Raw genomic sequence first — 25,504 nt, forward strand, 5'->3', positions numbered from 1 at the left:
ATAAACTTAAAGCATCTAAAGTTAAAAGTAAATTAAAGAAAGTCCAAAGCAAGGCAATCCCTCAAAAATATATTATAATTGCACTGCTACACAATATCTAAACAAATCAAAATTAAAATAAGAATTCATAGTGGTACAAACTTGAAAAATAAAAATACAAAAGGGAAAAAAATGTACAATATAATAAAAATATTAATTGGAGTTTCAGAAAAAGGAGATTAATTTTTATATTTTTATTATCTATCATATCAGTTGGGACATTTTCCAACCATTAGTAATAGCAGGACTTCACAAGAAGCACATATTTTTAAAATTTCCTCATGTTTAGCAGTTAAATCATTAGAAATCCAATAGAAGGAGGATAAAAATGACATAATGATCAGCCAGTGGAGGATTTTCCATTTTTGAAAGCCTCATTGAGAATACCTCTCATTAAAGCTCACATACCTCTCATTAAGCATTGAATTACTTTCTCTTGCTAAACACTGATACAATAAATTATAAAATTTCCAGTTTATTGAAGGATCATCCATTGATAGCTTTTAAAGAGATTTATAAATCTAATTTCTTAACACATGAATCAAATTTTAGTAAAATATCTTCCCCTATTTTTTTTTTTTTTTTTTTTTTTTTTTTCCCAGGCTGAATAAATGTAGAAGATGTAGGCTTAATAAATTCTTAATAAATAAATTCCAGGCTTAATAAATGTAGAAGATATTGAATTCTAATCGTATTTTCTTGATTTCAGAATCTCACATGAATACTTATTTATATATATTTATATTTTTCTAAATTTCAATGCTCTCTGATTGTATTTTTGTTTTTCTGTATGGCTGCGGTGTTTTGTGTTGGGTTATTTGTTCATTTTATTTATTTAATATTTTCAAGTTGATAATTTTTTAGTTTGTTTTCTGTTTATTCTAATTTATGGTATATATCTTGTATTTAAATGCTCATTTGTTACTTAGAATTGTAGATCTTTTAATTCTGAGTGCAGAAATGATAGGATTGTAAAAATAGCTCAATAAGAAGATGAAATAACAGACAATTTTGTTCCTGGCTGGCCTTGCCGACATTCAGAGATTTCTTGCCAAATTGGCAACTTTTTGGAAGATTCTGGAAATATATTTTTGAAAAACTATGACTGATTCTTCCAGAAATTTCCAGAGCCCATGCTACAGTGTATAAATACTAGTGAGATGAGAGCTATGGAGTTTAATTGTGAATCAGCTGCGAGATATAGTGACTAAATGAATCGCAAGCTCGGGTTTAACCTGAGAGTGATTTGAGAAACTCTGTGATATATTTTGTGTGCTAACGAGGAACTGCTTAATATATGCATTCTCCTTGAGTTATCTCCAGCTATTAATGTGCTGTGTGCACTACTTTTTGTGTTCATTTGCATAATAAATCATTCATTTCTTCTTGCTTTCCTGAACTTATTTAAAGAAATGTCAACAGTCTAATTGGTTGGTTTGGTTTATTTGATTACAGGAAAGCAATCAAGGGCTATCTGCCCTCATGTTCACCTGGATTTTAACCTGGGTCAAACTACCAGTGGTCAGTGATCTTACCACTCTTCCCTTGATGGATTCCTCCATGAAAGCATCCTTATTTTGAGGCAACTAGTCCTAGTCTGCATTGTTAAAATTGAGTAAGAAACAAGCATCCCAATGTTACAATGAACTAAAAATTTTTTATTTAGATAATAACATTCGCTGTACATGCACATAAAGTGACACTACGATTTAAACTTCAGTGATTTTGCACACTTGTTAAAATTTCGCTGTACATGCACATAAAGTGACACTACGATTTAAACTTCAGTGATTTTGCACACTTGTTAAAATTACCAGATTTAACGCTTTCAAAGCCCCTTTTACAAAGCAGACAAAACTACTTTAATCATTGAGGTGCCATTTTATATTCAAGTCTTATGTATAATAAAATGTTATTTTGCCCTTTTATTGGAATGCATAAAATCTTTAAGCACTGTTAACTTTGTTTGAAGTTCTTCTATTATGTAGGCAATTTTGTCTGATTTATCAGGAGATAAATAAGAAACAATTGCCTGAATATTAGTTTTTGTAATTTTCATTCATTGTAATTGAAATAAAACCAATTTATAGTTAGACACTCTTTTAGGATGACATCTCCCCAAAAAATATTAGGTATCATTTGAGAAATCTATCTGAAATTCCAGCAGTTTTAGTTCACAAAAAATTAATGTAATTCTACATAACTATATCTACTCTCTAAAGCAATACTTTCATAATGAAACTAGTTATAACAAACAACAATTAAACCAGAATACATATATAAAACTAAATTTAAATGCTAAAAGTAAGGGATCCTTCTATCTTGCTAAGCGTAGCAGATCAATGTGTCATGGACTCTGCATGTTAATGTATGGCTCCAGAAAAGATATTAGGCTATGCCAGGGGTTCCCAATCTTTTTGTTCCCAAGAGCACATTCTAGAATATCTGTAGAACAACAGGCACCATTTACTTTTCAAGGTAAATTTATAGTTGGATAGAGTCAATACATGCACATGAAAAAGAAATTGGTCGCTTTGTGCTGGTATCTGTGTTGGACGCAGTTTCCATTTCATTAAAAATTATAAAACTTTCACATAGAATTTTATTGAAAAACTAAAACAGTTTTATTATGATCGCACAGCAGAGGGCACACATTAAACGATAGGCAGGCGTCATGGTGCCCACATGTATAAGGTTGAGAACACATGGGAATGGCCTTTGGTATCTGCGCAGTTGCTGTATCTTCTGAATACTGCACAAGTATGGATTAGATTTTGTAAGTGTGGCACTGGACTTAAATTTGAACTGTTCTAAACATTCTTCATACTAGTTTTGAACAATCTTGACCCAATGATATGGTTAATTGTTATTTTAGAAAATTTTATCATTTTTGGAATACAAAAGCCCCATGAAGAGTAATAAATGGTCTATGAAGGGCTATAAATGATCACCAGTTAGCTTACAAAATTATTCCTACCCAATGATATATCTGATAGGACTTAAGGATCTAAAACATGCTACGAAAGATACCTCCATGCATTTTTGAAGCAACCACTAGCTCAGTAAATCTGTAGTTGATAGCTTAAGTCCACAATTGCATGGAGATAAAACTATTTTTCAAGGACTTTAGAGACTAGAAATGCTCATTGTGCTAATATGAAATTAATGTTCTCATTAGCTTAGGTGAAATGTTGTACCTTATGACTTGCTATTAACAAAGGCACTTTTATGAATCTTTCCCTGCCATATCTCATTAATGTTAAATTTCAACTAACTGATCTCATTAATATGTCTTCTCGTACCATCCATACTGAACATGCATGTTACTTTACACAGTGCTGTTTCTCTGAATGATGACAACTGTTAGTATTTATTTATACACCAGATCTAGTATTTTTTAGAACTTAGTGTTCCAATATGAACATCAACAAGTCTTATATTCTTTTTTTTTTTTTTTCTTTTTTTTTTTTTCTGGTAAATGACAATAAAAATAATATGAACGAATTAGATATATGAATTTATATTTTATCTCGAGTGCAGCAGAGGATGATATTTAAAAATCTAAATCTGTCTTAAAAGCACTACAAAAGCACTTAATTATGGCATATTTTTTCCCTCAACATTTATTCCACTAAAAGTAATAAATCAATATTTAAACCCGTTAAACAAGAGTAGCAAAGCAGCAATTAAACAATATTACTACAAAGGTTTCTCACATTAGGAACATAATCCTTTCAAGCATGACATTTGTTATGCAAACCTGCCATGATGCAAAAGACAGTTTCTGATAGTTCAGTGCAATAATGATTTTAATTTGTATTCAAAGCCAAATATTAAATACACACTACTGGAAATGTTGGAATTAACTAATTTACTAACTATAAAACTATTGCATACAATATATGTTATGAGTCTTAAAAATTTTTCATTTTATTTATTTTTCATTTCATTTAGTATCAGTATTTGCAGTATGCCATTTACCTGTGGTAGTCTCATTTTTCTCTGATCTTGTTACACACCTGCATTTAGAATTTTGGGGAAGTCCAGATTTCCAGAAGTTACCTAAAGCAGTTTGTTTCCCCCTCTTCTTTAAAATGGTCTTGAAATGCTATGTGGCATTGTCACTGAACAGATCTGCCACTCTATTCACCTCAGTTTGATTGGAATGCCACAACTTGGCTGTGGCTTAAACCAGTGGTCTCAAACTGGCAGCTCGCATATGGCCTTTCAATCAGTTTGATGCGGTATGCAAATACATTTCAATTATGCATCCATTGCAAAGAGTTCAGTATTTTTTTATTTGAAGTCTGTCTGAGTTTACATTATATTCATTATCATTAAACAAACATGAGTAATAGAAAATCTATAAATGCAGCTAATTAATTAACAGTGTGATATAAATCTTATTAAAAGATCAAATGCTACATATTTTATTAAACTTCTTTCATGCTTATCAAAATTTAAATGAGCTCAGTTATAAAATTTTATACTAAGAATAGTCGCTTTGCTTGGGAATGCCTTTATATGTGAACATCTTTCATTCACAGTTTTAAAAAGAAAAGAACTTCATTCACTGATGAGTATTTACAATCCATGATGATGATTATTTTTTGTAATTTCTCTATAAGTCATTATCAAAATTATAACATCATGAAGTGCCAAGCTGTAGTAAGAAATAAAGAAGTTGTAATTATTTACATATAACATGTATTTTTAAATATCCATTAAAGGAAAATTTAATAAATATGACAAACAGACCAAATTAATATTATTCTCAAGTTTTGTCCAAGTTGAAAACTTATCAAATCTTCATAATTTTTAGTCCAAAGGGGGCTTTGTCTCTGAAGGATTACTGTTTTCGTTTTGCGATTTTGCGTTGGTTAGCTATAAATGTCCGTTTCACTTTTCAAACTGTTGCCACCAAATGTAGAGTCCTACATTATATTTGAAGAAATTAAATAATGAAAAATCTGTATAAATGTATGTATATTTCTTTCATTGTGATAAAATAATGCTACATAGAGCCATTGAATTTTGAATGATGTAATCCTACATTTAAAATTTGGAATATGTTTTATTATCCATTTAATATTTTGTAAAACTTTAACGAATTTTTGATTAACAAACTCAAGGATTTCAAAGCGAGCAATGGCAGCGTTGTACAGAAAAAACATTTTTATCTCCAGCGTGCGAGACTCTGTATTGGAAATCTGAAGATATGTTCAATTTAAAACTATTTTGCGATATTGCTCTTGAACTGAATTTTATGATTTAAGTGAGAAGAACGTGATATATTTAATAAATAAAGGTAATAGACAAAATGTTAAAAAAAAGGCCCCTTTGGACATAATTTAAAATCTGAAACCTTTCAGATTTTTTTTTAGTTTAAATTAAAGTAAGGTATTTAATGATTAATTAAACATATTAGAAATATTTTAAATAAATGTCTGAAAATTTAATATTTAGCTGTTGATATAGTTGAACTAGAAAGTGTAATCAACACAAAAAAGTGATAAGTATCAAACTTTAGATTTCAGAAGAAAAATAAACATAAATTTGAATTCTTTTTTTCTTTGGCAATATTATTATCATTGTTTACGTATGTTTTGATAAAATTTAGTCAACAAAATTTAAAATGCACATGAATTTTTTTTAATTTTTTTAATTAAAAAGTTTCATTTTGTTTAAACACATATTCTGGCCTGTCACTTGTTTTCAGATTGTTCCTGAGGCATGTGTGCTATTTAAGTTTGAGATCACTGGTTTAGACATCTCCCCTTTTCTTCAAAAGGTAACATTTTATATACCTGCTTGACTCATTATCTTCATTTATGCATAGATGTATTTTTCATTATTATGCACTAATAAATAAAAGCAAATTACATTTAACTTTACATTTAACATGTTAATAATGCATAATGATTTTCATGTGTGATTGTTTAGATAAGATCAAGTTCATTATATGGGATTCTCAGCCAGACTGTGGGTTTCCTATAGGCAGTACTGTTATTTTATATAGTACATTGCTGCATTGAACATTGCTTTTACCTAATTTCATCAGCAAGAAATCATGTGAAAATTATTATCAAATATTTTATGAAACTTTAATGTATTACAAATAACACTAAGAGAAAAGATGAATCCAGCTAACAAAATTCAGTTTTATCTAGAAACAAGAGTAAATGTTAATCTCAAATATGTTTAGACGAGAATGAAATTCTAGAAAGATGTGAAACAATTAACAATGTGATATAAATTATAAAAAATCTGATGTGTACACCACATGACTTCCTTTGAATGGAATATTAAATTATACGCATTTTTTCTTGCATTTTCTTTAAACTTATTGGATTTAATTATATCTGCTTCGCTGACAGCGCATAAATCACAATAGAATAAGTGCATTCTTTAAAATTCACTCTATTTGTTTACCATAACGACACTCTGGCACTAGGTTCACTTAACAGTATTATATTTCTTTCACATTATAACTCAGAATGCACAAAATTTGTATCATTTAAAGAATTATCTAATCGTTGCCACATGTTCTGTTCAAGTACTATAATAAAGCTAGAACGATGTATAAAAGAAATTAAGCATATAAAACAAAAAAGAAACAGTTTATCACAGACGATTGAGTATTTTTCATTCAATTAATTCAGTTCTCACATCGCGACAAGCCAAACATACACAAAAACTCAAAATATCTCTACTAAAAATAGAAAGGATTAAGCATGATTTAAATTGCAATAATAAATGAAGGCATTTATCTTTGTTGTTGTGAAGCTACGTTTCTCTAGATTGGCAACAAATTCACTACTCAGCTGTTTCAAATGTAAACAAGCAATGGCCGCCATCAAAATAGGCTTAGCAGCACTTAAATAACTTTTAAATTGTTGATAATTCTAAAAATATTGCATACAGATTTACTAAAGACATAAAACCCTTAACCAGATAATAAAAACAACATAATTCAATCATTTTTAAAGAAAAAATGTACAATTTACAAACATATAAGAGTAAAGAAACTGAGATCACTGAGCCAGGTAACAGAGTATATACGTTTGGTGCGGCTGATTGAAACCAAAATACGAGGTGCACATCTACATGTTATAGTAGTCTTATATACAAAATTTCAACGTTGTGAGGCTACTCGTTTTTGAGTTATGCGAGATACATACGTACGCACGTACGTACATACGTTCGTACAGACGCCAAGAAAAATTCTCTTCAGAATTCATTTTAAAGCAATTTTTTAGTTTTTTTGGAGGAAAAGAGTCTTTTATTCTGTCTGTACGTACAGATATCACGCAAAAACATCTTTAAATTGCATTCGAAAGCAGTCAAAGTGGATATTTTCGTTGAAATATGCTGCCTGAAGCTTTTCGCGATTACAATACTTCCTTTTTACTTCGTACAAGGAAGTAAAAATACATAAGTATAAGCATAAGCTTTATAGATGACTGGCTATGGGGTAAATTCTTTTTCTTTTCACATTTGTCAGACACATGTTGGTTTAGTTAATTTATGATAACAAGACAATATTGTCATGAAATGCCCTAAAGCAAGTGAAACAAAAGCACATTTAAATTTAGTATTTTTGGGGGGAACAGCTCCCCCCCCCCTTTTTTTATAAGTTAGTGTAGAATATCTCTCTTGGGTTGTTAATTTGCTTTTTTATTACTATGTTCAATTCAGGTGAGACATTAATAAGCACTATCATTAAACCCCCATAGTGTCATTACAGCCACCAAGATGATAGGTGGTAAGCTGCCTGTGATAGTGGTAAGGTAAATAAATACACCCATATTACTGAAGACTGAGAAATACTGAAGGTCTCATCATTTTTCAACTATCATTTGAAACTCAAAATCTGCTAAATCAAATCAATTTATATTAATTGCAGTTCTTTCAAAAGATTAAAAGATCAAATATGGCAACTAATCAAATGCTTATTTATACAAGCAAATGCATAATACGTGAAAGCTTACACATACGCAACTTATTTTTTAAAATGTCATTGAATTTTATTATTGTATAAAAAATATTATAATATTTGCTGTAGCTCTTTATTATTGTTCTGTTACATTACAAATATATTTAAAAAAGAAGAAGAAGAAAATTACAAACACATTATCAATTCTCACAACCTAACGCAGACTGTTCGAAGTGCAGCTTTGCATTTGAAATTTAATATGAATAGAAAAAACTTGCAGCACTCAAATAATCATAGAATTAGAATCATTGGGCCACAGTGGGACGGTGCTTCTGGACACCTAGGCTAAAAACCTTACCCCGAGTAGAACATTAATTATTTTTTCGAACATTAATAGTAAATAACTGATAAAAGGTATAGAGAAGTTTTTTTTAATTATTATTATTATGTTTATATATATATATATATATATATATATATATATATATATATATTGTATTATTAAATATTTTCATAACTTTTTTTATGTAAGGTTAAGTGTGAGTAATGGCATCTCGAATCCATGATAACAAACATAAGAGATTAAAGGAAATATTACACAATTGTTATACTAGCATAGTTACAAAAACAATAAAAAGTTTCGGCAGAGGTACAGAGGCATGGGTTGCAGTATAAAATAAATTATAACATAAGCACAAAAAATAATCAGTGGCAAAGCACAAACAAAAGCAGATATTAGTTACAGAGTTACATGATCCAGGGGTTGAGGATAACCAAAGGACAGTTAATGTTAGCAAGATCATTGGGGTTGCAGTTGGCAATTTTAATAGCAGAGTTGTTAATGGTTTTCTGTTTGGCATGAAATTTCTTGCCAATTTTATAGTAATGAGATCTAAGTTGGCAGATCCTTAGCTCTTCCTGAATGCGTTGATTTCTAATGTACCACTGTGCATTTGTAATTTGTCTCAGCGTGCTATTTTGAGCAGTTTGCAATCTTTTTCTACCGTTACTATTAGAGTATGCCCATACAGGGAAAGCATAACAAAGTAATGGTCGCAATATGGAGTTATAAATGCGCAACTTGTTATCTATAGACAAAATGCTGTTTCGAACATTTAAGGGGAAGAGTCTATGTTTATATACGCACTAATGTACACTAATCGAATCAACGATTTATCTAACTATGAATCTAACGACGTATCTAAATGACACATCTAAATTTCTGCAAGCGGTGGTTCAGTTATAATTCTATGATCAAATACTCAATCTAGTTTTAAAGATTTATTAAATACTAAACAAATTAATCTAATCTAGAATCTAGAATCGAATCTAATATTACATCTCATTAGCAGCGTTCTAGCTGTGTCATAACAAATCAAAAGTCAAGTTCTCACTGTTGCCATTCCGAGCTAGAGAAAAGTTTGTTTCTAATCAAACCGGAACATTGGCATAGTGAAAGTTTCTAGTCAAACTGGAACATCCCAACCCCCATTGGACGACTGTCCAACATTATTTGGAAATGGGAGTGGACTGATATTGGAGATGGCTCGACGAAAGATTCCATCTGAGGTTCTGACATCTATGACTCGTACTAGTCCATCTGGACCAAGAAATGTGTCCTCAATGCGAGCTAGTGTATACTTCATGGGGTCTTGTTTTTATCCTTTAACAAGTCTAGTTGTCCTGCCTTGAGATTGCATTTCACTTGATTCCATTTTGAACAGCTCTGTAAATGATTAAGATATTCCATGCTGCAACGGTTCCAGAAATTAACTCTAAGTTTTTGAATTAAAGTCCATCTAGAAGACAAGGTCCAAGAATCTACAGAATCATTCGGTTCTGGTATCGACAAAAGTGGAGCTCCTATTAGGAAATGACCTGGAGTCAAAGGCTGAAGATCTGTTGGATCAGCCGAAATAGGTGATAGAGGTCGAGAGTTAAAGCAGGCTTCTATTTGTGTAATTAATGTATATAGCTCTTCAGTTCAAAATTGTCGTTTTCGTGACCTTTGTCAAAATTCTCTTCATTGATTTTATATTAGCCTCCCATAATCCACCAAAATGCAGGGAAGAAAGAGGAATAAATCTCCATGCTATACCTTCTTCAGAACTAAAGCACTGAATGGGATCCGATCTACAAATTCTAAAGAGTTTATCAGGAACATTCTTCGTTCCCTTGAAGTTCATAGCGTTATCACTCCAAACAATGGATGGTTTAGATCGTCTGGCAATAAACCTTCTAAGACATGCTAGAAATGCTTCTGTAGACAAATCCGATACTATTTCTAAATGAATAGCCTTTGCACTAAAGCAAATAAATATCGCGATGTATGATTTAAACGTAACTCTAGATCTTTTCAAATTAGGCTTGGTGATAACTGGACCTGCAAAGTCCAGTCCTATTTTTTCGAATGGTTTAGTTATTACAACTCTATCTCTAATAAGTCTCCCATCATTTGGTTTATGGTTTGGTTCCTTGTTCAAAAGCACGTCATGCATTTACTTATAACGCGTCTAACTCTATCTTGTCCGGAAGGTATCCAGTATAATTGTCTAATAAGAGAAAGTGTTGTTTGAAAGCCCGAATGAAAAGATTTTTTGTGATAATAATCTACGAGTAATTCAGTGAAATGATGTCTTTTGGGTAAAAGAAGTTGATGTTTCTGGTCTTCTGAAAGATTGAAGAAACGTAGTCTCCCACCAACTCGTAAAAGTTCATCTTCATCAAGAAATACATTTAAGGATAAAACCTTACTATTACTTGTAACAGGGTTGCCACTCAAACAGGAGAATGAAATTCCCTGACTTTTCCAGGTTTTCCAGGTGTGTTTCAAGAAAATTCCAGTCTATCCGCGTAATGTACGTTGGCTGTGCTAAGAGGTAAATTAATTATGGTATTACTTGTATTGTGTAGCAAATTCACTTAATTATTCAATAAATCCCAGAGGACATTTATTCTTAATTATTCTTGGTATACTTTGTTTGATAATTTTGTTTAGTTTTCCACTTAATAAAATTTAAGATATATACATTGGATAACAAATGTATGTTTTATTTAATTATTACTCATGATCATCAGCAGTTCAACACGAGGCTAATCCGGTCCTTATAAATCACAACGCAATGCTAAATAGTTAGGTTAGATTTTAGGTAAATTTAATTTGCGTGAGGTATGTTCTTAAAAGGCACCTTAACACTTGAAAACACAAATATAATTATAATAGTTGTTGTTTTCTCCACTGAAGATTGAGATTAGAATCTTCCCAATCTGGAACAAAATAAGGCTTTTTTTTTTTTTTTTTTTTTTTTTTTTTGCAGACATTCTGCAGCTAAACGGAAGAAAGAAATCTAATTTAATAAATTGAGGTATTTTATATTTATTTCGCAGCATACATAATGAAAAAATATGTGCATTAAATTTCGTGATGTTATGTCATCATACTGCTATAATTAATTTCTGGATTATGCCAGAGAAAATTTCCTGAAATTTGGAAATATTATTTACTAATAATAAATAAATTTAGAGGGAAGAAGCAACATTAAATTATATGAATAACATAAAAATAATTACTTAAAAATTGAATTAGAATAATCAACGATATTTTAGCGAATATAGTTATATTACATGGCTAGCCTAGATGACTGATTACTATTTTTTTATTTTACTGCAAAATGGCAAGGTATTTATTAAAAAGAAAAAAAAAAGGTTTAAAAAGATTTTGCGGTAAAATTCTAGTATACGGTAAGGCTTTGGCACGGTTTTGAAAATTGTCGCCAAGACCAAAATGACCCGTTTACTGCGCATCATGATGTCGCCAAATCTCATTATTATTCTAACCAAAGAACGTCTATGTAAAGAAGAAAAGGTTCCATACAAGTAAAATGCTATTACGCCGTTAGAATGCGGAGGAAAAATTTGCCAAGGGATTTGGCGACGGAACCTGGCGGCCAGAATTTCCCTCTCCGCGATGTGTACAGGAAATTGAGAAACACGTGTTAAGAAGAAACGCTCTTTGACAAAAAGAAAACTACGAAAATCCGTTTTTTAAATTATTGAGAAAAATCCACGCAATAATTTTAAAAACGGATTTTCGTAGTTTTTTCCCCCCTGAAAATAACTAATCCATGAATTAATTTACTTGCGCCAAAAAATATGTTCTTTTCCTTTAGAGTTTAACCACTTGCGCTAAGACTAAACTTCACGGTTGCGGTGCCGTGCGCTACAATATAACAAGCCGTAAAGTGTCTCATTTACGCCGCTCCGCATCTGCGAGTGCAATCCAGAGCTGTAACTCGAGAAATAAACAATCTCGTTGTTAGGCGACGTGTGCACCACGTTATTTTCATTTTTGCGATAAATGCTTATCGACGTGGTGTTCACATCGCTCACGGTTTGAGACAAAAGCATCTCGACGTGCATGGCACGTCTTTTTAGCGCAAGTCGTTAAAGAAATTTTAAACGATATTCATTTTATGAACTCTTGATAACGTGACCTTCGAACTTCGACACCGGTTTCGAGCTTTGGCAACAGATATATCAGACATGCACAGCTGTTTCCCTCTATGATGGAACGGAACCACGTCTGTTGCAGTGAGGTTTTCCTTCTTTACAATACATATTATTTGATTCTAACCTCCATGGTACCGTATACTAGGATTAAACCCATTTTGTTTTATACGAGAACAGGTACTTTCTTTAGTTCATGCACTGCACATGCGATTCTCGAGAATACTGGAAACCAAAAGTTGCTTTGCCTTTCTAAAAGACAATCAAATTGGAGCTGCGAAAATTGGCTCTATGCCAGCTACCCGAATGACGCTCACGTGATACATAATTCGCCAAAAAAGTTATCTCTTCCGACGTCGGCGCAAAAATCGCTTTTTTTGGCAGGATCGTTGTATGAACTTCCCTGACTTTTCCAGATTTTGACAAAAATACTTAAATTCCCTGACTTTTCCCTGAATATTTTGGTCAATTTTCGAATTCCCTGACTTTTCCCGGTTCTCCCGGTTTTCCAGGTAGCGTGGCAACCTTGTTGTAACTGATCGTTCCGACCGCAGGCACTTATTTTCAGGTTGAAATTCAGAATGCTGTACACATTTGACTAGCACCTTTGTTGCATTCTGTAATTCAAAAGCACTCAAACTGTCTTTTCTTAATGATGGATTGGTTCTACAGTTGTTTGCAAACCTTAAACACCATGCAGTAGTTCTAATCAATTTGCTAAATGACGAATACCTTTTATTGAATTCGTTCTCAATGGAATTTTCACCTGTGACTGTTGAGTTCACTACAGCTCCTCTTCGAAGTTCAAGCTTTTCATTATCTTTGAAATCTCTTTCTGACTCTGCAAGTTTGGGCCACAAATCGATGCTCTGTAATAGCCACTTAGGTCCATGCCACCACATGTCACTATTTCGTAGTTCAGATAACGTTATTCCTTTTGTGGAATTTGTCTTTGTTCCTCTGGTCAGCATATCAGCCCGATTTTCATCTCAATAATTCCAGGACTCAGGGGATGTTTTCTCTCATATTTCCATTACTTGACGTTGGATGAATGGCTTCCATTTATTTAGGTCGCTCTTTATCCAATGTAATGTAACAGAAGAGTCTGACCAAAAATATACATTCATCTGGAGTCTTTTTTCTAACTGTTCTTTCACATTCGAGGCTAATCTTGCTCCGATGAACGCCCCCATCAGCTCTAATCTTGGAAGGGACAGCTTCTTCAGTGGAGCTACTCTGGTTCTGGAAATGACAAAACTACTTCCTATTTCACCGTCCGTCGTATCGCAGGTATATCACAGCTCCATATGCCCTCTGACTTGTATCGGTAAAGCAATGCATTTGAATATCTCTCAATTTAGACTTGTTAGTCTTTCAGAAGTAATGTCGCGGAATGTTTACATCCTGAATCGCTGACAGTTCATTAATCCATTTTTTCATTCTGTTTTCAAAGTCTATTGGTAACAGATCATCCCAATCTACTCCAAGTAGCCAAATTTCCTGCATTAGTATTTTTGCCCTAATAGTGAATGGACTTATAAATCCAATGGGATCGTAAAGCTTTCCAATGGTTTTAAGAACTTCTCTTTTCATTATTAACTTTGTTTTCCCTTGAGCTTGATTAGTTAGATTTTGTGATTCTATCTTCAGAAGGTCTTCCTTGTAATTCCATTTATATCCCAATACCTTCTGAACTTTCTGGATTTCACCATTTTCGTATTCGTCAAAAACTTCCTGCAGATTCGCACATTTTGTTTTCTATTTTCGCATGTTGAAACTAGCAACCTTCAAAATATATCTAATATCTTCATACATGAGTTTGGCTTCGTTTTCGTCTTCATCCCCACCTATTAAATCGTCTACGTATAAACATTCATTCAAAAGATTAACTGCTTTCTGATTTGTTTCTTTAAACGTATTTATGTGGTGTTTGATAGTAGCGGCAAGCAAAAATGGGCTGGATGTAGCTCCAAACAAAATGCGAGTCATCCTAAGTATTTTTGTGTTAGATTCCCCATGCTTATCTGTAATGCTATTTGCCCACAAAATTCTTACAGCATTCCTATCTTCAGGTGACAGAGAAATCTGGAGAAATGGTGGTGTATGGTGTATTTAATTACGGCAAAGCACACGAGGGCTATCTGCCTAAGGGAAGGGATGCCTTCGTGGAGGACTTTCTAAGGGAAACTGGCTCGTATACACGTTACACATGGGGAAAACCACGAAAACGCCCATGCAGCCAGCCCGTTCGCGGGATTCGAACCTCGGACCGAACTACCAGTGTTCAGCGACTTTACCGCTCGGCCGCTGGTGGGCCCAGAGAAATCTGGAGAAAGACCTGTTCAATGTCGGCAGTAAATGCTATGCTATGTGTACGAAATTGTATTAATATCTCTAACAATGGTGGATTTAAATTAGGACCGGAATAGAGAAAATCTTTTAAAGAATATTCGTTTTTCGAATGGCTGGATGCATCAAATACAACTCTCACGGGTTTATCAGGTCGAATAACTGGCTGGTGAGGCATATAATAAATTCTTTCTGTCTCTTCAGAACTTGGATTAATTTTCTCAGCTATACCCATTTTTAAATGTTGTTCTATAACTGAGTGATACTGCTGATGAAGCAGTGGATCATTTCTCAAACTTTTAACCAGTTTATTAAAGCGACCTTCTGCATTTACGTAATTCGTTTTTAATTCAGACGAATTTTCATTCCAAGGGAGTTTAACCTCATATCGCTTTTCTGTAAATTTGACAGTTCTGCTAAAATTCTCTAAAATGTCATTATCTATTTTGTTCAATTCCCAGTATTTCTAATTCCCAAAACTGCTTTAACTGTGTTGAGACCAATTTGTCGTTAACAATAATGTCCATGTTTAACAATTCACCATTAGAATCAATCCGGCCTTGAAGGCACCATCCAAATATTTTTTTGGAAGCTTCAAGTTTATTTTTAAAACGTTTAAGTCTACCAGTTATTATTTCATGATAGTAATCTACTCCGATCAAAACAGCAATATTTTTGTCACTGAATTCACAAGAATCAGCTAACTGTAATCCTATTAACTCTGTTAATTTTGGAAACTGGGATATCAGGAAAAGGTAAATTAGTTGCACATATTTGGTTAGTTTCTAAAGCTTCAATTTCTATATTAAGGGATGGTTTACTTCTGTTTTTGAGTTTGACTTTAACAACATTGTAAGTTTGTTCTGTTGCCTGGTTAACACTAAAGGCAAATACGGACAAAATCTCCTTTCGAATAACAGGTAATTTACACTTTTCTGAAATGTCCCGAATTATAAAACTTTTCATCGATCCATTGTCTAATAGAATACGAACTGGTTCTAAATTATCCTTATCAGAAAATGGACGTATCATCACAGTGCACGTTTGTAGCAATGCACTGCGGAAAGTTTTGGTTTTTAATTGACTAATCTGAATATCTTCTTTACTGGATGGAATTGTCGACATGACCTTGTTTTTCTCCGATTTGGTTTCGAGTTGGAAACAAATATACCTATTGTGTTTTGTATTACATATTTCGCACATTTTTCTTTCCTTACACTGCTTAATTTTATGCTGAGATTTTAGGCACAAAAAACATTGGGCTTGAGATTTCAAAATATTTCTTTTCTCCTTCATGGTTTTAATTTCACAGCGCTCCGAATCGTGTAGTTCGTCACAATATATGCATTTACTCCTAGCGGAGCAATATATTCATACGTTTTCCACGAACTTTTTTCAAACTGTTTACTGCGTTTGTTTACATTATCATGAGTGGAGTGGAGATGATCGTTTGATTTATGCCTCCAGTTATGAATCATTTCCGCTCGGTGTTTTGTTTTTGTTTCTCTGTCATTTAACTGTGTAGCTCTTTCGCGGCTTTTGATTTCTTTACGAATAAATTCCATTAATTCTTTAACGTTCCATGTTTGGTCACTGTTTCTACTGCGACTATATTCTAATGTTATCTCTGATGGAATTAATTTTAACAATATTGGGCAAAGTAAACTACCGTAAGTTTCTGATACCACGTTCATTGACTTTAAGCATCTAATTTGAGTTTCACACTGATCATATAAATTCCTAAGATTTTCTATATCCCTTACATTTCTAACAGGGCAAAGATTTAACAGTTTATTCATGTGAGCATTTATTACGAAATCTCTTCTCCCAAACCTGTTAATTAACAATTCTATAGCTGAATCGTAGTTCTCATTTGTAAGCGAAAGTCCGGAAACGGCATTACAGTAAGACCCCGCTTAACGCGGGGGATACGTTCCATCAAAGTAGAGCGTAATGCGAAACAGCGCTAAACGAGGCTATCTTTACATGTAAATATTGGGGTTAGGGAAAGATGGCTAGGAAATTGGTTAGGTATTAAATTTAAAAAGTATGTTTTTTTAATAAAAATAAAACCAAACATTTATTTCTTAAAGCCCAAATTAATACCACATTATTATTTCTTGCAAAAATAAAAACAAAATATAAATAACAAAACAAATATTCTTAAAAAAAACAAATAAAATTCTCAGTCAGTCATATTTAGTTAGCCGAGTTTTCAGTGTTCTGCCTTTTTGTGACAAAAGCATCTAATGTTGTTTGCCTTTTTCTTTTGCGTTGTTCTCTTAAAAGTTCTTCATAAACGTATAGAGCATCTCTAACACCACGCCTTACTTTTTGCTCCTGTCAAAATTCGGATCATTTTCAATGAATTGATCCATTATTTCAGTTATGGTGGACAAACTCCTTTTTACAAACGCCATCGAAAGTTCTTTTTGCTCTTCTTCTGAATCACTGCTGTCAACATTTTTGTTTTCTTTTTGTTCAGTTAATCATTAGAAAGACTAGCCGCTGCTTCTTGAATTATTTCTTCGACATCTTCCACATTTACCCCTTCAAAATATGTCTATACAATACCGCACCAAACAAGAAATACAAGTACACTCTTTCGGATATGTATTTGAAACCTATCGCTGCATAATATTTCAGGGAATCCCCGTATGCTGCAAGCGATTTCATGGAATCCCTGGGTTGAAATAAAAGAGCGCTAAACCGAAACAGTGCTAAACGAAACAGCGTTAAGTGGGGTCTTACTGTATAAGCTACCCCACCTAGTAACGACTTCAAGTAATTGAATTTACTTACTTTCGATAATGAGTCATTGTTATGGATAGCTGCCTCGAATTCACTCCAAAATTCCTGCCAATTGCAAGAATCACCAAAAAATTTAGAGATAGTCAATTTTGGAAGGCGAATAAATTTATTACTTTCAAGTTTGGAATTAATCTATAGCGGTTTCATTAGGAATGTTCATACTTCCCTTATCCGAATTTTCGAGTTTGTGTAATTCCTTCAATTTTTTCTTCCTCTAAATTGCCACAGTTGGATTTTTTCTTCATATTCTAGAGCGGGTGAAACTTCAAGCTCAAATTCATCCTCTGCGACCTTCAAATCCTGTTCTATTTAAGTGTTTAAATCACTGAGAGTTTTTGCTTTTTCGTTTAATATGTCTAAAGTTTCTTCTATTACATTTATACTAACATCATCTTTGCTTAATTCTGTCTCAATTTCTGCAGTCCTTAATACTTTGCGTTTCGATTTAAGCTCAGGATCTTATAATTACACTCAGGATCAACCATAATTACACTTTAAAATAAAAAACTTATATTACCTGTTTGCAGGCTTCGCACACTTCACACCATGCTAATCCATACTTACCAATCCATCTTTTCGAATATTAGCCAGCTTCCTGGTGTGTAGCACCAAAAAATTTTTATATACGCACTAATGTACACTAATCGAATCAACGATTTATCTATCTATGAATCTAACGACGTATCTAAATTTCTGCAAGCGGTGGTTCAGTTATAATTCTATGATCAAATACTCAATCTAGTTTTAAAGATTTATTAAATACTAAACAAATTAATCGAATCTAATATTACATCTCATGAGCAGCGTTCTAGCTGCGTCATAACAAATCGAAAGTCAAGTTCTCACTGTTGCCATTACGAGCCAGAGAAAAGTTTGTTTCTAATCAAACCAGAACATCGGCATAGTGAAAGTTTATAGTCAAACCGGAACAATCTAGCTTTACGAGCTCGAAACTTCTGTATGATAGCTGTGATGTGTGGGGTCCATGAGAGAGTTTTAGTAGGGGTCACCCAGAGGTAAGGGAGTTGCTTGGCCCAGGGGATTGATGTTCCATAAAATGAGACATTTTTCTTGAATTTCTGTTTCCTTGTGAACATGATGGCCTGCGTTTTGTCCACATTTACTTGTATTTTCCACTTAATGAGCTAAGTCTCTAGTAAGTGTATGTAACTTTGTAACCGTTGGATGACTGAACCAGAAAATGCACTTTGGACAAGGATCGCTGTATCATCTGCATACATTGCAATGGTTGTGTCATGTGTGGGATGTCATTCACATAGATATTAAAGTAGGTGGGCCCTAGAAGGGACCCTTGTGGGACACTGGCCCTGATGGGATGGGACAGGGAGTAGAATTTGTGCCTGATATGTGAACGACGAAGTAAGTGTCTACTAGCCAGGAAGGACTTGGTGATGTTTGTGATTAGTCTGGGAATCCCAGAGTGTGAATCATTGGGCCCTGAGACTCCCTCCCTCCCCCCAAACCCCAGATATTACACCCATCAATGACCATTATATAGCCGAATTATTCTAACATTGCATTAATGATCATTCCAATAGCTAAACGGCGTTTAATCTCATTCATTTTAAAACTCAGAGTGCAAAAAAATTATATCATCTGAAGAATTACCACAAGTTTTATTCAAATACTTTAATAAATCTAAAATGATGCATAAAAGAAATTAAACAAATAAAAAAGAAACAGTTTTTTTGCATATGATTCAGTGCCGATTACCTAATGTGCATGCACTACTAATTATATTTAGTTCTCACTTCGCGGCAAGGCAAAAATACATAAAAATTCAAAGCATTTTCATTAAAAATTGAAAGATATAGAAAAACATAAAACACCATGTACAATTAAAATAACAATTTTTACACTTTCTATGCAAAAACAAGCTAATAACTTAAATGATAATTCCAGAATGAATTAAGCATAATTTAATTTGCAAAAATAAAAGAAGATGTTACTTTCTTGTTGTAAAGCTTAGTTTCTCTAAATTGGCAACAAATCCACTATTCTGCTAAGTTTCAAATGTAAACTTATATGGAGGCTATGGTAATAAAAAATTATTCTTAGCCACACTTAAAAAACTTTTAAATTGTTGATAATTCCACAATTACTGCATGCAGATTAACTAAAGGCATAAAAATCTTAACCAGAACAACATAATTCAATTATTTTTAAAGCAAAAAATGCACAACTTACAAACATATAAGAATAAAGAAACTGAGCTCACTGAGCCGAGTAACACTTTTGGTGCGGCCGATTGCAATCAAAATGGGAGGTGCATATCTACGTTTTATAGTAGTCCTATATACAAAATTTCAACATTCTGAGGCTACTCATTTTTGAGTTACGTGAGATTCATACATCGTACAGATGCCACGAAAAAAATCTGTTCAGAATTCATTTAAATCAGTTTTATAATTTTTGAGGGGAAACCGAGTCCTTTATTCAGTCCCGACATAGAAATGTCATACAAAAACATCATTAAATTGCATTTGATAGCGGTCAAAATGGATATTTTTGTTTAAATACGATACCCGAAATTTTTTGTGTTTACAATACATCCTTTTTTCTTCGTACAAAGAAGTAAAAGGAGGTAAAAAAAAAACCCTAAAGCAATATCCTGTTATTATTTACAATAGAGAAAAAGCAATACTGTTTATTTTCATGGATTTTCTAAATGTTTCTGTACCAAATACACTATCACATATGCTTTCAGCATTAAAAAAAAACTACATTTGGCCATATTATAATTTATATAAATTTTAAATTATATCATTTAACTATATAGTTAACTCCTGATTAACCATATTAATACTGCAGGAGATTCCACAGTTAACTCAAAACCTGCTTAATAAAAAGGAAATTTAAAAAACACAGGAAAAAGGAATAATCCAAATTGCAATTAACAGAAAATTTTACAGTACAAAGTCCGAAATCTGGACTCGTTAGAACTTCGGCGATTCCGGGTTTGGGATTTTTCTAGAAATTCGATCATCAGTTTAAATCTAGTAAGAGGGTGTGTAGAAATTATAAAATTAAAAATATTAAATCGTGATTTATGAAATAATGAATTATTTATGAGCTAAAGGTATCAAAATTTAAAAAAAAAAAAAAAAAAAAAAGCTTGATGTTTATTTGTTTACCTTATTAAACATTTCTTTCAATGTAAGTTGTTTAAGTTGCTTCATTTTTTGTGCTAATACTTTCTCTTCAATTCTATAGACAAACATAATCTCTTGTTCAGTTACATTGTTGAAGTCCTGTAACTGCTGTTTCGTGAATTCCAACTTGTCAATCAAAATGTTCTCTTTTTCAGTAAATTCTCTGTCACTTTCGGTAGTGGTATTTCCTGGATTTAGAACCATACTACAGATTTCGCCATTCATTAACTGATTGATAATTGAGATGCATTGTCATCACAAAGAAAAACTTCTTTTATATCATCTTCATTTATTATTGCTTTTCCACATTTCTTTACAAAATCCATTAATTGGAAAATTTCAACTTTGTTTTGCGATATCCAAAAACCTTTAAAATTAGTGGCTATCATCATCAAATTTAGCTATCCTTCACTATACATATTTGGCTATGCATCATGAGCTTGGCAGCTAACGATAAGTTCTTGCGTTAAATTTTATCTTGCTTCTATCACGCACTAAGACAGGTAAGTCTGAATTGTATTAATTTAGTTATTTATTATAGTGTCTATTACTTGCACATGCTTAAGGCTTATCAGCATTCTGAATAAATAAATTCCCACATATACTTAAGCCTTATTGAGGGCCGGCGCTAGATATCTTACCGCCTGATGCAGTCTCTGTGGGTCCTAAGTTCTGCAACTTGGTGCAGCCATATGAGCCCTGGCGTTGGTTCTGGGCGTTGCTTCTGAATCAGTTATTCTTAATTTAAATAGCCCTAAATCTTTGGATCTATGTGTATCATTAACAAAATCTATTTTTAGCATACGCAAAGAAAGTTTTGCTAAATTTTTAATCGTGAACATGTTTTAGCGCATTTAACTGTAACATCTGTCATCATCGTCAAACGTAATGTCAACATAAAAGGTTAGCATACTCTTTTATTATTCAATTACTAACATAAAAAAATTGTTTAGGCATCGCTACATGAGTCATTACTCAAGTTATCATATTTTGATGAACATGTGGTGATGAAAGGAAAGTATAATAAATAATTATTCGCCAGGTTGGCATCAGATCAACGATGTATCTATGTGGAATGTTTTGTTTTGAGATGTGTGCCAAGCATATATGCAGCAACGGAGCCAAATTACTGATCATACAAATTTATGCTAAAATGATTGTTTATTCAATAACAAGGTATAAAGCCTACGAGAAAAACATTCTTGGTGGCTTTGAGGTCCAGATTTTAGATCAGACTAGATAATGGGGGTCCGGATTTAGGACTTTGTACTGTATTAACAATCTATCTGTATTTCAGAGCACTTTAATCTGTAGAATAAGTTCATTTGGTTACATTAAGTGAGAACTGCAAACAAAAGCAATATACTATAAATAATGGAAGAACAAACATTATTAGACTTGAAGGAATAAAATTATAAATCATTATGGTGTCATTTGCTGTCACTGCTGTTATTCTATGCAATATTCTTTTCATTTTTTATATTTTCTGAAGATAGTTTAGTTTTCCACTGAAGGTTTGTGATAATAATTTTTCTATCGTTCCATAAAATTCATTTTTTTTAAGACAGAGTTGACTATCCTTAAAAGTTCCAACCCTAAATTAAAGTTCTCCTACCAGTTAAATGGTAGGCCATTTGACCATTTGAAAATTAGCTATTAGCGGGTAGCAAGGCAAATAAATTCAAGCCCCAAAATTTGATGAGATTGTCATCAAAGATTCTTCTGCGATCAAAACAGATTACTTCATTATTAGTCAAAACTAACATAATTAAGTCAAGAAATTTTTAAAACTCACTCAAAGTGTCAGGAGCTGTTGGACAAAGGTGGCCCCAATCCAATGTTTTTTCCATTATATCTAAAGCATCAGAGAGTTTGCTATATGCTCTTATGTCTTTGATATTCTGGCCTGAAGATCCCAAAAACCTAAACATATCAAATTTGAAAATTTTATTTCTATTACAAAAAACAAACACACACACACACACACACAAAAAAAAAAAAAAAAAAATTCTTGCAATATTAGCGGGAAATAAATGAGCATTTGGTACTTCACTTATGCCTTTAAAAATTTAGAAAATGATTGCTATAATTTTTTTAAAAAAAGTCTATTTAAAAAATGCTTCAAAATGTATACTTTTGAAATTAAAATTACAAAAATTTGAAATTACAAATATTTCATACTAGCCATTAAGTGGCTAGCCTTCATCTGGCTTTTAAACGTAGCAGAAAAATGCCTAAAGGGAACACCAAACATTAAATTTAAAAGCTGCACATAATTTCCCTTTACAGAACAAATTTACCAAAAAAAAAAAAAAAAAAAAAAAACTTTCAATAAAAGTGTATTACCAAACATTAAATTTAAAAACTGCACAGAATTTCCCTCTACAGAACAAATTTATATATATATATATATATATAAAAAAAAAATTTAAAAAAAACTTTCAATAAAAGTGTATTACATATAAAAATATTGCAATGAAATAAGTAATATCTCTTAAATATTGATTATCCTAATAAATAAATTAACCAATTTCCCCTTGCCTTCTCTCCACAAACGTCCAGTATCCAAGAGAAACATTAAATTTGAAAACTACTCAGAATTATCGCCCTTATTTTTCCAAGTGGCAACAGTGCTGATATCAGAAACAATGTCTGTGTATTTGTTGTTGCTGATATAATGAGAGAGAATTATCTATTTGATGCGATTTCATCAAAAAACATAAAATTTAAAAAAAAAAAACTCATTCGAATTTTGAAAAAATCACTTTGAGGTGCACTGGCTCTTGTCTAGATGCACCTATATACCAAATTTTTGGCTTACGCACAGCACGAATGAAAGACACAGACAGACAGACTCTTCCTTTTACATATATTGTTACAGATTTGTATTTAATTTGCTATGTTTAGTAGAATTATGATTAAAGTTGTTTTAAATTCCCATGCAATGCAGCACGAGACTTAATTGAAGAGAAAGCTACGCTGGCAAAATTAAACTACAGGAGCACGCGCATTTAACATTTTAATAATATATATCTCATAACTGTACTCTTTTGCTATCCATAAAAGTCGAGAAAATACAAGAAGATTCTTGTGCATGATTTTAAAAGCTTATAAAACCTGGGGGAAAACCTCTCAATTCAGTTGTTGTTTGGATAACTGTTGTTGTTTACTGTAGCAAATTCGCAGTGAAATCGGTTTAGCTTTCTCTGTTTTGAATTAAGTTCTGTTGAACGTTTTAGTAGTTTAAAAGATAAGGTAAAGAAATTTAAGCAATTTATTTTTATTTGTTGTGATAAGAATAAATTTTATTCACATTTCATCAGACTTGTGCATTCAATTTATTATGAACCCTTACGCATGCAACAATATATAGATTACACATGTAAAGTAAGATAAAAAAAAAAAAAAAAAACAGGTGAGAGTGTTTTATTTCACACATTTTAGTTGGCTGATTGGTAAAATTCAACTTCTATTTTTCATATCTTAAAAGAATGCCTTGGGATATAGTTATATTACACTTATACAATGCAATGTAATAAAAAAATGGCCACTAGCAAGAAATCAGACTTTTTCTGAAATAACATACCAATTTTTCCCCATATTTTAATTCTAGACTCAAAATTATGCCATTTTATAAGTTTTATTAAAAAAATCACAATATTAAATCTTTTAAAAGCATATTTCAAAAAATTTAAATCATTAATGTTAACTGAATTTGGTTTATATTTGATAATATTGCTTATCATATATTAATATTGTTTTTTAATAAGATTTTTTTGCCTTTTTACCATATAATCTGAAATTTATACTTAGTAGATCAAGTAATTTTTAACATCTTTAGAGGCAATACAATTCATACAGTTTTACACAATTATTTTTTAGTTTAAATTTTAAATAATTCTTATGTATTATTTCTCAAAAATATTTTTCAAATTATAACCTATAAAATCTGCATACTATTTTAAAGTAAATATTTTTCGACATATTTCAAAAGACAATAAGAACCTTGATTAAAACATTCGAAGGTAAATGTAAGTTTAAATTTTAAAAATATTTGGCAGTGATTTCAAAATTGAGAGATGATTAAAAGTGATAAGGAAAAATCTATGTATTGCACTATTCAGTTTCTTTTTACTAACAATTAATTCTATTTTCAGTGAAGTTTCATTCACTCATTTTTACTAGTACAATATGTTAAACATTTTAATTTAAAGATAAAGATAACTAACAATATTTTTAAAAGTTTGAACTACATTAAGAATGAAAAGAATTTAAGAAAACTGATTTTGTGAATCAAAAGTAAATTCAGGTTTTATACAGTTGGCATATAAGATAAACTAAAAGTTAAGATAAATAAACATATTAAAATTAATTAAAACAAAAGAACAGCAATTTTCCAGTTTGTAAAAAAATCATGATGATTTGCAGCATGAAAAGATGCACTTCATGGAACTGCATATTTTAACAACTTCCACTTTTTAAAATTTAAAAATAATCTGAGAAATGACTTTTACTACCTCTTTTTTCAGTTTCATCAAATTTTAGGTTATTACTTTACATGGTAATTTGAAATGTCAGTAAAAACTGTTTCATGATTCCCTGGAAAATGTAACTTTTATTGCTACTTGTGCAGGTGGTACAGATCACAACAAAATTACACTTGTCGGAAATTGTTTAGTCAGTTATGATT

The 25,504-nt window shown here is 31.9% G+C and overlaps 1 protein-coding gene across 1 annotated transcript in view; it reads right to left on the reverse strand.

Moving 5' to 3' along the window:
- PolD2 (DNA polymerase delta subunit 2) overlaps positions 1-25,504 on the reverse strand; it is a 142,927-nt gene that overhangs the window by 43,035 nt on the left and 74,388 nt on the right. Inside the window, exon 8 of the mRNA XM_085810832.1 lies at positions 22,610-22,737. Within this exon, the coding sequence (XP_085666958.1) occupies positions 22,610-22,737 (128 nt within the window). The remainder of the gene's footprint in view (positions 1-22,609; positions 22,738-25,504) is intronic.

Source organism: Stegodyphus dumicola, chromosome 2 (assembly GCF_044657685.1).
Source record: "Stegodyphus dumicola isolate Sdum_Otavi_A_Nest chromosome 2, ASM4465768v1".
Taxonomy (NCBI): domain Eukaryota; kingdom Metazoa; phylum Arthropoda; class Arachnida; order Araneae; family Eresidae; genus Stegodyphus; species Stegodyphus dumicola.